At 37.9% G+C, this 13,795-nt stretch overlaps 1 protein-coding gene across 2 annotated transcripts in view; it reads right to left on the bottom strand.

The window, feature by feature from the left end:
- CFTR (CF transmembrane conductance regulator) overlaps positions 1-13,795 on the bottom strand; it is a 96,020-nt gene that overhangs the window by 55,308 nt on the left and 26,917 nt on the right. The window contains exons 8-11 of one of the 2 annotated variants that reach the window (XM_059847158.1): positions 12,801-13,047; positions 10,411-10,503; positions 9,613-9,795; positions 6,828-7,019 (exon numbers count right to left, since the gene is read on the bottom strand). In XM_059847158.1, coding sequence (XP_059703141.1) covers positions 6,828-7,019; positions 9,613-9,795; positions 10,411-10,503; positions 12,801-13,047 — 715 coding nt within the window. The remainder of the gene's footprint in view (positions 1-6,827; positions 7,020-9,612; positions 9,796-10,410; positions 10,504-12,800; positions 13,048-13,795) is intronic. The other variant, XM_059847159.1, reaches the window with a different exon arrangement.

The raw sequence follows: 13,795 nt of genomic DNA, 5'->3' as shown, positions 1-13,795 counted from the left end.
GACCTGTGTTTACTGAAACAGTTTTTTAACAAAATGATATCAAAATAGAACATTGCAGAGGGGGGTGGGTCAGTTATACATATTTATGTGATCACTGATAAACTTCTTGAAGTTTATTTGGGAGTTTGTCTCCAATCAAGAAGTTCCCCTGCTATGAAGAAACCGTGCTAGCCTCTTAACTTCCAGTTCACCCAGAAAACTCCCTGTCTGCAGCTTCACAGCTGATCTACCAATGATTTTGGGCCACAGATAAGGATTTCAGTTAGAGGAGTTGGTGTAGGCCAGCAGATCACACCAGTGAGGGATGGAAAAAGCAAAGGTAGCCAGCTGTGGGGGTACATGTCTGATGTGCAGTGGTAGTGGGAGGCTTGATGTGGTGCTAATAACACCCAGGTTGGGGGTTCAACCCCCAGATGGCCTTAAGAGCTGGACCTGGTGGTCATTGTGGGTCCCTTCCAGCTCAGGATATTCTGTGAATTTGTGACATATTACGTGGACTTTCTGCCTGAAAGAGGCATTTATACTCTTTTAGCTGTTTATATTAGGATGTGATAAACTTCACCTTGACATGCCAGTGGCTCTCCCCAGCTGTGAAGACAGGTTAAGTCACTTGCTCTCACATAATTTACACCATAGACATGTACCTGATTAGATAACCAAGTTACCATTTAATACCTCTTGTAGAGAATTACATACCACAAAGGACTCTGTTCCACACTTGAACCCTTTATTGTTCCTCTTCCACACAATTTGTAATCTGCCCATTTCCCTTGTGAAAACAAGGCTCAAAATCACGGCACAAAGTATTTCACTCACTGACAGAACTTCTCAACACCTACTGATTTAGTCATGCGACCAAAAACAAAACCAAACAAGCAAAAACAAATAAAAACAAAACCAAAAAACCAAAACCAAAAAACCAAAACATCACCAAGCCAACCAAACAAAACCCAACCCAAAACCAGCACAAATAAAAGGAGCTGGAGCAGTATATGGGATGCAAGGATGTGTTTCTGTTTTGGAGCATTCTTAGCACTGCAATGAACTTCTCCCCCCGGGGTGGATACCATCCTTTGCAAAGCGATGTTGAACACAAGGGAACACAAACCTGGGCTTGGCCTATAGAGTGTCTCTTTCTATAGTTAATCTCTCCACAACCTAGTTATTAGATGAAAATTAATCTCCTGCACTCCCAGTAAACCCAGCTCAAAACCCTACAGAATCTGACCACAAACTTCTTTCGTACCATTATATGATTGAATTTCACAGGGAAACACTTCCTCTATTTGCATGCCATGTTAAAGATTACATTCATGAGCAGCTGGTGTCTCTCAAATCAGAGCATGTGTTTACTTAAAGAGTGGTAATCTCTCAAAGGTAGACTGCCATTATGTGTTTATGGACACTTAAGTAATTATTGAAGGATCACATGAATCAACTAGGTGGAAAAATATCTATCTTACATAACAAAAAGGTAAAAGTGAAAGTTATGGAAGTATGACTTCAAAACTCATGAACTACTGGACCCACTCAAATGGGATAGGATGCTTGTTAATTTCTAAATACAAATAACTGTAACAGGCCTGCTGCTGTAGTCTTGACTGGAGAAATGCCTTCTCCTAGGATGAGTTTGTTCAATGTTAAAGCATTTAAACATGAAAATTCCCATTTCAACTGTCCAGAGGTTTTATCTGCTTAACTTTTCAAGTTATTACTTAAGTTACCACTTACTGTGATAAAGTCAAACAAAAATCCCATACCCTGCATATAGCAGACTATTAATGCTGATTTTTCAATCTAAATATCTGAATATCAAGGTCACAGTCTTTTCCCATTTTTCGTAACATGAGTAAAAAGGATTTTGCAAACCCAAATACCACCTACAAATTCAATCCTACAAATTACAATTTACATCCATGTTATCCCTGCCATTACATTAATACAACCTCCAATTAATACAATCTTTAGGGAAGCTGCATTTTTAGAAGTACTTCAAATTTAGTGGCAACTTTCCACAGACGTACAAACTCTGGAAATTCACATCCCTCAGTGGCTTTTACAATATGCTTGGTCCTTAACTTGATGTTTTTGGCAAAAGTTCAGACTCTGTTGTTGCAATTTTTTATTATGAATGTGATGAAAGGTACTTATAAAAAGGGTAAACCACTTTGTCAAAAGTGCTGCTGAGGCAGCACCAATTCATTTTATCTTACTTTCTGAGTTCCTTTACACTTGCCTGTGGGGACTGCCTTTAGAAAATGTGCTCAGAATCCATACCAATTACATCTTGTCTACTCTTTATTATAGCATGCCAATATAAGACAGAGGTAATAGATTTGAGGTAATACCCACAAACTCACAAGTACTCTTATTAAAACAATTCAGTTCAAAAAAGCTCCTAAATAAAGGACAAATGGTAAGGACTACTGATCAGTGCTGGAATGGTTTAACCTCCTAGGTTAAACCTTCACCTTATTATTTGCTTACTGGGACATTAATTTTAGAGGCCATATTAAATTAAGCATGCATCCTGCTTTCTTGCTTGCTAAAACAATCCCTGTTTCTCAAGAAAAGGAAAAGAAAGCAAGAAGGTAGTGGAGAAGGTACAGATAGCCCTTTTCCTATGCATCTTGAAAACTTCTTACTGTGATGTTTTGGAGAATGTGTCATGAAATTTAAATGCATTGGCATTCCCTTGAATTCAGCACCACACAAAAATATGGGCAATGCCTACACACAGCTTACATCTCATTGCAGTCATATTCAGTGTGTGCCAGGCATTCAGAAAGAATTTTTTGCCAGTAAGGCTATTTCTTTTGGCTATCAAGAACACTAATGAAACTCTTAATTACAATCCCCTTATCTCAACTCCAAAGCACTCATTTTTGTTCTTTCTCCTTTGACTGCTTTTCTCTTAACCTCTTCCCATTTACAAACTGCAGTAATGAGAACAACATTGTAAAACATGATTTTAACTCTTCTGATGCCCTACTTACTCTCAAAGGAAAAATATAATCAGGGAATGTAATTGCAATCAAGTTCTGAATCATTTTACACATATAAAACCGTCTACACTACCATAAAAAATATAGATAAAAAGATAAGCTTAAAAAGCATCCTAGGCATACTTTCACTGATGCACAGAGATGCAGTTGAGAACCCTTCTCGTGATTCTTCAGTATGATGTACCTGTGACACCCTGACATGATGAGGAGCAGTGGTACTTGGATCTGACAAACTTCCCTCACTGAGCCTTCAAAACGTGACTGTCTTTCATCATGGATCACTTCTACAGCTCACATCTCGTGCACTCAGGCTGGGTTGCACTCTGGTGTCCCTTGCCCTTGCTCTCCCCGTGTGCCAGAGAACACTACAGAGAAGAGCTGTGAGGACCAGGGACCATGAATGAAACCTCTGACACTGCACTGCTGTCCCATGTGTCATCCAGTGGGACTACACTCCAAGGAGCACCATTAAAACACATGCTTCCCACACATGTGGACTTTTTGTGGACTCACAAAGGCATACCCTGCATCTGACTGCCCATCAGTCACACAGCCGTGTCAGGGGCACTGGGTGGGACAACAGCCACGCTGTGCAGGAGAAAAAAGGGTTCTTGAGAGACATGTACACCCTAATTAGGCTTGTGACCTGAGGCACAGACTGACACCCTAGGGCATTGTGCCCTACACAAACATGCTTTGTCAAACTATCTTGGCATAGCCTTTCTGAAGTGTGCAGATCTCCAATACAGCATAACAATTTTCTCCCTAATCTTCATCTATCTTCTGTTTCACAGTACATCATGAACATGTACAATGGCACAACTGGAGGGGAGGTGAATTGCATCAAGGCATAAAGATCAAGAAGCTGAAGGGAGAACTCCCTTATGAGAGTTAAGGAAGTACAAATGTAGCTACCTGAACTACTTGGACAAAAAAAATGTCCCATTCCAGTGCTCTAAATTCCTATAAACTTATGTAAGCTCAGAAAAGAAATAAAAGAAAATCCTTTTGTTGCTCATAGTTTCACTGCTTTTCAGTATTATTTTTTTTTGTGATTAATCAAAATTACTTGGAGAAGAAATCATCTTTTTAACCTTCCTTTTGTTGGTTCCATACACAAATAGAACAAAATGCAAAGCTATGAGAACATCTTTTAGAGCAACATAAAAAATTCTTCCCTCCCAGATAAACCTACCAAAGCAAACTTGTTGTTTAGATGATGGCTAACATAAACCAGGTTTGCCATTCTCTACAACTTTACAGAATCTAACAAAAGACAGATTCTTACCTCTGAAGATCTGATTTCCCATACAGGGAAAATTCTATTCTTGGACACTTAAAAATATGGAAAGCTCTGGGAAATATTTACTTGTACTTTCCATCTTTCATAGTTGCTTAGAGATACATCTACTTTGCATACTTAGCAACTCTAAAGAGGGTCTTAGTGATACTTCCTTAGTAAATTAACTACATACCAAATCAAAAAAGTCAGGCAGGAGAATGTAGCAGTGAATTTTGTGAACATTCTCATGCACCCCAAATTATATAAGTTACATTTCTCTAATACCATTTCCATATCTCTATAGACCTAAAGCAAAGTGGATACACCTTGTGCAACATCAGCTGGCTTCAGCATCCTGTCCTGCAGCAGACAGGAGCAGGCTGTGTGTGACAAGAACAGACTTCCCTGTGTGCCTGGGAGCCTCAAACCTATCTCAATGGGTTTTGCTGTGACCCACATAGAGTGACCTGCAGTATTTCATTGGCACTAATAAAGAAGGAGGGGAAAAGACATCAAATTTACAAGCTGGACTAGATCTTCAGTTTGCTTCCTCTATAGGTTCATGGTGGAAATGGCAAAGTTAAAAGGGCACCTGACAGGTATATTACTTTTCACCCTACTAATACATCCATTTGCCCACTGGGTCAAAGAAGAAGTCTTTGTATTCCAGAAGCATTTTGGTGAGTATAGAGCTTGGAAATAAATGTGACTTATGCATAGTTAAGAGCTCTGTATAAACTGACTTGGAGCATATGCACAATAAGGAAAGAAACTCTTCTGTACCACCAACCCCTGGTTACTTGAGGGCTCTACATAAGAACTAGACTCAGCAGGCCTGTTTTCAGGTGGAATATATAACTGCCTAGGAAGGCTGCAAAGAGGGCAGAGTGAACTCAGGCAAAACCCCTCTGATTTCTCCTCTCTGAAGAACAAGAACACAGACACACAAACTCCAATACAAAGCACTAATATAATAAATCCCCAAAAGGTCACACTTGGGAATAAACAGGGAATTAATATTTGAAATCCATCCTTCAATCTGCCATACTGAGTCTTGTTTGGTAATTAACACATGAAAGCTAACAAGACAAGAAAGCATAATAATAGCAATAAGGTAAGGCATTTGGCTTCCTTCCAGACTATTCTGCCTTCTCTTCAGGGCAGCCCAATTTACTCAGTCCAGGAGAAAAAAAAATGCATAAGCATCAGACCTGATCTCAAATAATAAGCCCTGCTAGGAGGTGAAGCATATCATTCTGCACAGAGCTGCACCAACCCAGATCAAAGCTAGCTTGACTGAGCCTGCCTGGAGAAAAAAAGAGCTGCAGCCATGCCACAACCCCTGAGACCCCAAGCTGTGCCACCAGCACTGAGACACAGCCACCAGCAATCACCTGCTGCTCCAGGAAGGGCCTGCCTTGGGAAGCCTCCTTGAGCAAGGGCAGGTTTGAACTGCTGAGGCCAGCTGTTTGTTGGAGCTTTGGCATTGGCTATAACTTTCACAACCAGAGTTAAGGACAGCTCTACAGAAAGCCTGACACAGAAGTTGTTAATTCTCCCATCTTCAGGAGCTTCCCAAGAGATTTCCAGCAAAACAAATAAAAAATCAAAACAAATCAAAAAATCATAAGCTGAAATGGCCAGAAACATACAGGGAAATATTTCTTTATTGCTTAAATGAGATAAAATGCAGCAGTCACCTTATTTGTAAACAGACTGGCTTGACTGGTGCTGAGGAAAAATACATTTCACTATGTGGCCAAAAGAAAAATCCTGTTCAGCACAGTTAAATATTTACTGGTTTTATTTGTGTATTACAGACAAAATCTTAAGCCATAGCAGATTTTGCAAAGATCTCAAATACTGGCTCCTTTTGTATCTTGCCACGTGTAAAATATATTTCACTATACTACCTTCTGTCAACATCAAACATATACAAGGACATTTTAATGTGATTGTACTCATTGTGGGCTACATGTCACATAAGGATCAATCCTGAAACTATTTCCAGTGCAAGAACTTTTAGTGTATACATAGAAAAAAATCCCAAATTTAGTCAAGAGATTCTACTAAATAATTCAGATTTCTGCCACAACGTTCCAGTTATCCTTGCAGCCATTTTTGAAATGCAAAAGAAAGGAGAAAAACTGTAAGGAAACTAAACTAAAACTGTAAGGAAAAGCTTCTTTATGTGGAAGAAATATGACAAAAAATTTAGGAATAACATATTTGTACATAATTTCTTCAGCATCAGTATGTTTACTCAGGTTTTTAACTAGCAAGGAAGGCTGAGAAGGCAGACACAATATAATAGCTGAGCCAGCTTACCCAGCTTCTGTTGTGCAAACTGCCAGAGCAGTCAGTGTATCTCCCAGGCAGCTGGCAACAAGGCGACTTGCAATTCCACAAAACTGGGTTGTCAAGCTGAGTTCCTTAAACATCAGAAATTTCTCACTTGCTTTAAGCCCCATTCCCATACCTTTTTTGGGGGTTTTTCACTTGGGTTGGGTCACAGGTCTTAAAAGTCCTAGATGACTAACCTCTTCTAGTTGGCAGGCTTTGATGACGCTCCTGTACCGGTATTCATCATAGGATACCCCAAAAATTATGTTCTCTTTTATTGTTCCAGGCATGATCCAGGAGACTTGAGGTGAAAAGGATATCCTTCCACTGTGCTTTATTTTGCCCTGTGAAGGCTCCAATTCTCCCATTATCAACATCAGAAGAGAAGTCTGAAAAAACATTAGCACTTGATAAATACGTCAGAGATCTGTACAACAAAAAGAAATGTTGCACATAGTGAGAGTCACTCTGCTAAGGCACTTAAATGGCACATTTGTCTCAAGAGTGTCCCTGTAAGTGACAATTAGTGCAAACTGCAATTAGTGGAGATTTTCTTGATATGTGTGATTCTGAAAGGCCTCTAATAGAAGAGAAACTTAATTTAATAAATGATAAAAATTGTGTAGGATATCTTGTAAAAAAGGCATGCTGCTGCAAAAGTATGTAATTTTAATGAAGTTATCAATAATCTTACAAGGTAAAAATCTATCTATGAAATGCATACAGACATAAGGTACACGTATTTGTAGAGAATTCTATTTGATTTTCACATTATCAGTGACTGTTTTGTTTGTTCTTTCTACAACATAATTCATGTTTATTATTTTGCTAGTGCTTATAAGTGTTTTATCTGTATTGCCTTGAAAAATACAATTTCTTTGTGTATGTATATACAATTACTCAGTATGATCTGAATTTTCCTCTGTAACTGTTAACTCATTTACGTGAATGCATGACCTAAGTATATTTACTATTTCCCTTCATAAAAGAATTGATTGCAATTTCAGTACTGACATGTTATAATTTCAAAGTTAATGAGTAGCTTGTAGTAACCTTGTCACACATCATTGGCTACTAGATCAAAGAATGGAATTGAGAAATACACGGAAAATTTTGTTGCAGAGCCATTGCAGTGGTGTTCTTATCATTAATAAACAGTCAACAAAGCTGGGACGTAACAGCCAAAGATCTAAAAAATCTGTCTAAGTCACAGTTTCATGCTGTCAAGCCCAGAGATCCTTTTGTTAGTTATGCAATATACTGGGGGAGTCTCAGGAGATTCCTTCCCTTATACCAGAATGCAACTTTTCCAAAATGCTGAGTGAGAAGTTCCCAATCCTGCAAAGGACAGCTGTTTGGTAACTTTTTGCACTCTGGATGTTAAACCACTGCATCTTGGGCCATATAACACAAATTAGGAAACAAAAACAAAACTGAAACAAACTCTATCTATTATTGAAGCAATATTAAACAGCTGATGTCAGGCTTCTTACCTGTTATAGATTAAAGAGTTAATATAGATAAAGTTGTGCAGTCTGTTTCATGGGCCTGACAATTCCTGGAATATACAGTAACAGCCTCAAGCACCATGAAGGAATCCTTACATGAAGAATGTGTAAAGGAAGGGCAGCATTTTTTGGGAGGTGGTAAGTGGGAGGTGAACCTTAATTTTTGACTTTTATAACATTAACTTTTTTGAGTTAACATTATAAGGCTTTTGTTTTTATTGCCTTGGAAAGTGCAAATTTTTTGTATGCATATACTCACATAGACTGTTCAGTGTAATCCGAATTTTCCACAATTTCCTATGTAGCAGATTAAAGGAGATATACATACATCCTTCAGCATTTTCCAGTTCACATTTCTACATTACAATTCCCAGCATTAGCAATAGCAATAAACTATTTTGCTAATTCAAAAGCATCACATTAAAATGCACCTTAACACATCAACTTGAGGGCAATCTCATGGTCTGAATGTCTTGCTCTGTCTTGTGGGGATCATTAATGAAAAATAAGAAGCCTTGATCATACTGAAATGGATGGGTCCTTTGTCATTGACTCCAACAGACCAAAGATTTTACCCCATGCAAGTAAAAGAAATTTTCACCTATAATTTATTAAACAGGAGAAGCATAATAAACATTTTTTTTTAACTTTCACATTTCCTCAAAAATCATAGCAAAGATGAAAGACTCGTCAAGACTCATCTAATTACTTGCTGTTCAAAGAGAATAAGAGGATCACAGTTCAACTCATTTTATATTAATGATGTTAATTGGATGTGTCATCTGCAAACTAAATGCATTGATAACATTTTGGGGTAGTAAAATGATGAATAATCTAAACCACAGTTTTTGACAGGAAACAACCAGTTTCAGCAGCGTCTCCCCAGGCTTCCACGTGGGTCTCAGGAAGCCCAAGTGAGGCACTGCAGGAACCAGAGCTGAGTGATCAGGTACACCACCTGTCCAGGGCACACATACCTGGCTATATTCCTGTCAGCCTTCTCAGGTTACAAACCATCTTGTGTTCAGTTTTTATCCTTAAAGTGTTAGCAAGGCAGGGAAAAAATGCTTTCTAGCATACTGAGCCATCAGTGTACCTATTCTATAGTCTTCATTTTTTTAAAGGCCAGGAGATTCTCACCATGAGCCTTAACTTTAGGTTTCAGTATGCATTACTCCTGTAAAATTTCCTTTTCCAATGGGGAAAACATTTTGTCATTAAATTGCTATTTCCTTATAATTCTGTAATCTTCTATTACAAAAAATATCCAGCAAACTCTACCTCATAGTGGCCACAGTATAAAACTTCAAGTAACTATTTCAGTGAAAGTTGCAGATTATCCATATTTTTTCCTGCAGCCATCATTTCTGCAGCAAGCACAGGATAGCAAAAATACAGTAAAAATAGAAGTAACAACACGATATTATTCCTTATAGTTATTAGGACTCTAGTTGACAAGCAGAAACAGAAATACCTTGCCTGCTCCAGTAGATCCAGAAACAGCCAATAGCTGCCCCTTCTCAATCTTGAAATTTATATCCTGAAGAACAGGAGAGGCATGAAGGGGAAAATTATTGAAGAAGAGATTGCTGTCAGTGCTAGGAGCTTTGCTGTTGTTGTTTTCCTGGTTTGCTTTTACAAATAGCTCTCCAATTCCCTGCAACATACGTGGATATATATATATTTGATGTACATAAAAAATAAATAAAGCATGCATAAACAGAGTATATATTTACAGATATACATCATGTATATCATACTATGGATTTAGGAAAACATGAACTTACTTTTCTCATGTTACTTTTCCTGTCAATAAAATACTAATTATATTATTGAATATGTATATTTTAAAATATATGTGTTGGACTTGTGCCAAATTTGTGGACACAGACAAAATTTGCTTATTATAGAACTGTTTTCCAATGTATATATATGACATAGCCTGATCCTGTTTTCAGGCTGGCCTAAGTCAGTAATAATTACTTATTACAGGCCTTAACACTTATTAAAAGGTTTCTTCCCAAGTTTCTCAATGTGCATAATTTGATATCATGCATTACTTACTTGCTAAGTATTCCTTGCCTGCTGAAAGCTGAAGTTAGTTAGAATGAAAGAGTGTAGGCTGCTCTTTTTAGAGAGCATCATGGCAAATATTAATATATATATATATATATATATATATATATATATATATATATATATATATATATAAATAAAATAAAATATATATATACACTCTGTGGTTTAATGTAGTTTGGGTAAAAGTACCAACCTCATCCCAAAAAGCTGTTACTTTGTCCAGCTCAACCCCAGTGGTTGTTAGATTATACTCCAGAGCTTTATATTCTTTTTTCAGCAAGAAATCCTAGAAACACCATGAAAGCAGATGAAACAGTAAGGGACAGGTCATATTGCACAAAGCAGTCTATATTTGCCTACACAGAGCACTAATACTTCTGGTGGCACTTTTGCATTTCAGTGCTTTCAGCAAGAGGCATAAATATAAATTATACAACATTTTTGGATGCAGCAGGAAATGTTTTTGAAACTACCAATTCTTTCATTGCTAGTGAAAACATAGCCATAAAGGTATTTGGTTCTGATTTAGAAAGAATATTGAAACTTGGCACTTGTTTTGCTTTCAGGACTTGTATCTGGCAAGATCATCCCTCTGAGTTTAACCCTTTGCAAATAAAGCTTTGGTTTTGGAGTAAGATGTAGAGGGTTGCACTCTGGTAACCAGTGAAACAAAGCAGCTACATGCTGGTACCTCCCTTTTCCAAAACTGCAAGAGTTTAAAAGAGTTGGAATGATCTCTCCACCAACAAAAATAAAAGGCAGATAATGATCTGGCAAGTGCAGCACTGATGCAGTGTAATTTTAAATTACACAAGTTAGCAACCTGGTGCTCCTGTTGCCTTTGGGGGTAGCATTTGGAAATAAGAGTAAGGCTGTGATGATGTAGGAAAGGCAGCCTCTCTATTCTGTTATTTTATTAAGGGTATATAGTCTGTAGATATCGTCTCCTCCAAATTCTACTCTTTTTTAATTATGTGTAAGCAAATAGATCTACATGGGCAACACAATGGAAAACCTAAGCTCATGGGGAAATCAGTTCTCAACAGTACACTTGCAAATTCCCCAAGTAGAACAAGAAGAAGGGCTCTGTTGGCATAACAATTGGGCAGCTGATTGAAAGGGCAGGAACTGAAAAACTGGAAGGCATGACACACATGGTTTATGAAAAAAAAAAAGGCTATGCTTTCATAAAGGGGTCATCCAGTGGAGCTCCTGTAGCAGTGGTAGTCAGAGAGAGCACACTGATTCTGAAATGTCATGGTCTAAAAACCATGTGAAAATACAATAACACAGGGGATGTACCTGGCCTGGTCAACTCTCTAAACTGATGTGGAAATTAAATCAGAGAGATGTGTGAGTGGCTTAATATTCTTATTTTTGTTTCTCAAGACTAGTAAAAGGCTTTGGTGTTCTGGGACTCTGTCCTGTCTATGGGAACTGTACTGAACCTGCCACAAAGAGATGATTATTTATGGGTTCTGGAGCACCCATTTGTTAATATCTCCAAAGACAAGCATTCAGTGAAGTGTGGGCAATGTGACTACTGGGCTTGCCAGTTCTGTGACTGTGTCCAGGGCACTGGACACACTCTTCCAGGAAACAGGAGAGACAGGATGCTTCCACTAATGCCTAGGGAATTTGAGAGCACAAGGAAAGCCTACAATGGAACCTAACAAAGCAGCCTTCTGAATGTCCAATGGAAAGGTTTATGGCTAGATTTCTTGAATTTTCTGCCCAGTTGAAAATCATAAAAATCCTACACCTATTTCTTATTCTAAACTGAGGTTCAGACATCTGATTAAGAACTTTAGGATCTGTATTAGTTATTTTTACCCCACTAAAAATGATAAAATCTATGTTCTATGAAAAACCCCACATCTGTAAATATACAATGAAAAAGGTCTAAGGTTTCACCCCAAATAATGTAAGACTCCTCTTCCTAGGGAGTAATTTCAGAACAGCAGGTAAAAAATATAGAGTTAATGAGAATCCACCCTGATTTTACTCTGCAGATAAGCCTCTCATGCTGGTACATGAGCAATTGATCTCAGTAGTTAAGGTGGGCAATAATTATTTGACTGATACCTTAATTATGTTTGCTACTTATAATGAACAAGATGCACATTTGCATAAAATGCACAGTCTCCTGCTGTTGTTGTCACAAATGTCCAGAAAAACAGAAGATCTGTGACTGCAGCTCCTGGAAGCCATGCTATATAAAACATGTACTAATTTTGAACTTCCTTTTCTGAAGGAAAAACATCTCTAAGGCACCACAAGCCAGTGATTTTATTAAGTTTCTTGTTCTGCAATGAGAATAACTGACTAAGTGTTTAAAAAAAAAGAAAAATGGTTTCAAAAAAAAAAAAAAAGCAGCAAGCTGGTAGCATGAGACTTGTGTGGTTATGCTGCCTGGGGAACAATATCAAGATTTATAATGACACTTCATGGTGTTTAGTCAAAGCAACATATATTGAAAAAGTCTGCATAAATGCTGTGTGCTTTTGCTGATCAGCTGACAAGATAACACGATAGAAAGAAGTAGCTTACGTACTTGGGAAGATTTTAGTCTGTGCACTGTACCTGTATTTTGTTTATTGCTCCAATAGAGTCATACCAGGTCTGCACAGAGCCGGGAAACTGCCTGGTCACTGTCATTCGAAGGACAATGCAGAAGGAAATGGTGGTAAATATTTTTCGGAGAGTAATTCCTTTAATCACAGCGTACGGAAGCACAGCTAAGAACACCACAAAAAAGCCTGAGAAGAAGAAGGCTGAGCTGTTGAAATATCTCACATAGGCAGCTTTTCTGGTAAGCTTCAGTTCAGTTCTGTTAAAAAAAAAAAAAAAAAGTACAAATAATTAGTGTAGGATTTCACAGTTTACAACTTACAAATATTTTGGATGGAACTTCTGGCATAACAATTAACACAGAGGTTCACTTATCCTTCTTCTTTTCTAGAATTGCAACTAAAAAGTAAGACTCCAAACTATTTCTGGGCCTAAAATATCATTAGAGTCAAATTTTGACATCAATGTTCAGAGATGTCAGACAAAGTAACAATAATCTGTCATGATTTACATGCTGAATAAGCCACAAGCCTCTACAATTCCTGGCACAACCAACCTCAAGCATCTAAGGCTGTGGTATGTGATGTGCTCCCAGAACATTCATCCCTTACTCATTTAGATGCATAACTACTATAGAAAAAAGATACTTTGAAATGCCAGATTTGCTGTATGTTACCATAAAAAACCTTACAATAGACAGTCTGATTATAAGGTCATTTTCTTTTGCATGGCAAGCCACTAATGGCTGTGAATTAGGATGCCACTTAACCTCAGTTTGAAGAAGTGGAAGGCAGGGAGTCCACCCTCCACCCTCTTTTCTCAGCTCACTCTGCAGAGAAGCTTACTGACTCCTGCGCAGTCAGGAATGCAATCAGTGATTACTCCCAGCTGTTTCCACAAGGTCCATGCATCTTATAGCAAGCTATTAAATAAAAAGATAAATAATCCAGGGGATATAAATTATTTTCTGAGTTGATAGCTCTAACTCACAGTGCTGAAGATTTCTA

The sequence above is a fragment of the Haemorhous mexicanus genome, chromosome 5 (assembly GCF_027477595.1).
Source record: "Haemorhous mexicanus isolate bHaeMex1 chromosome 5, bHaeMex1.pri, whole genome shotgun sequence".
Lineage (NCBI taxonomy): Eukaryota > Metazoa > Chordata > Aves > Passeriformes > Fringillidae > Haemorhous > Haemorhous mexicanus.
This window is presented reverse-complemented; position numbering and strand designations above follow the sequence as displayed.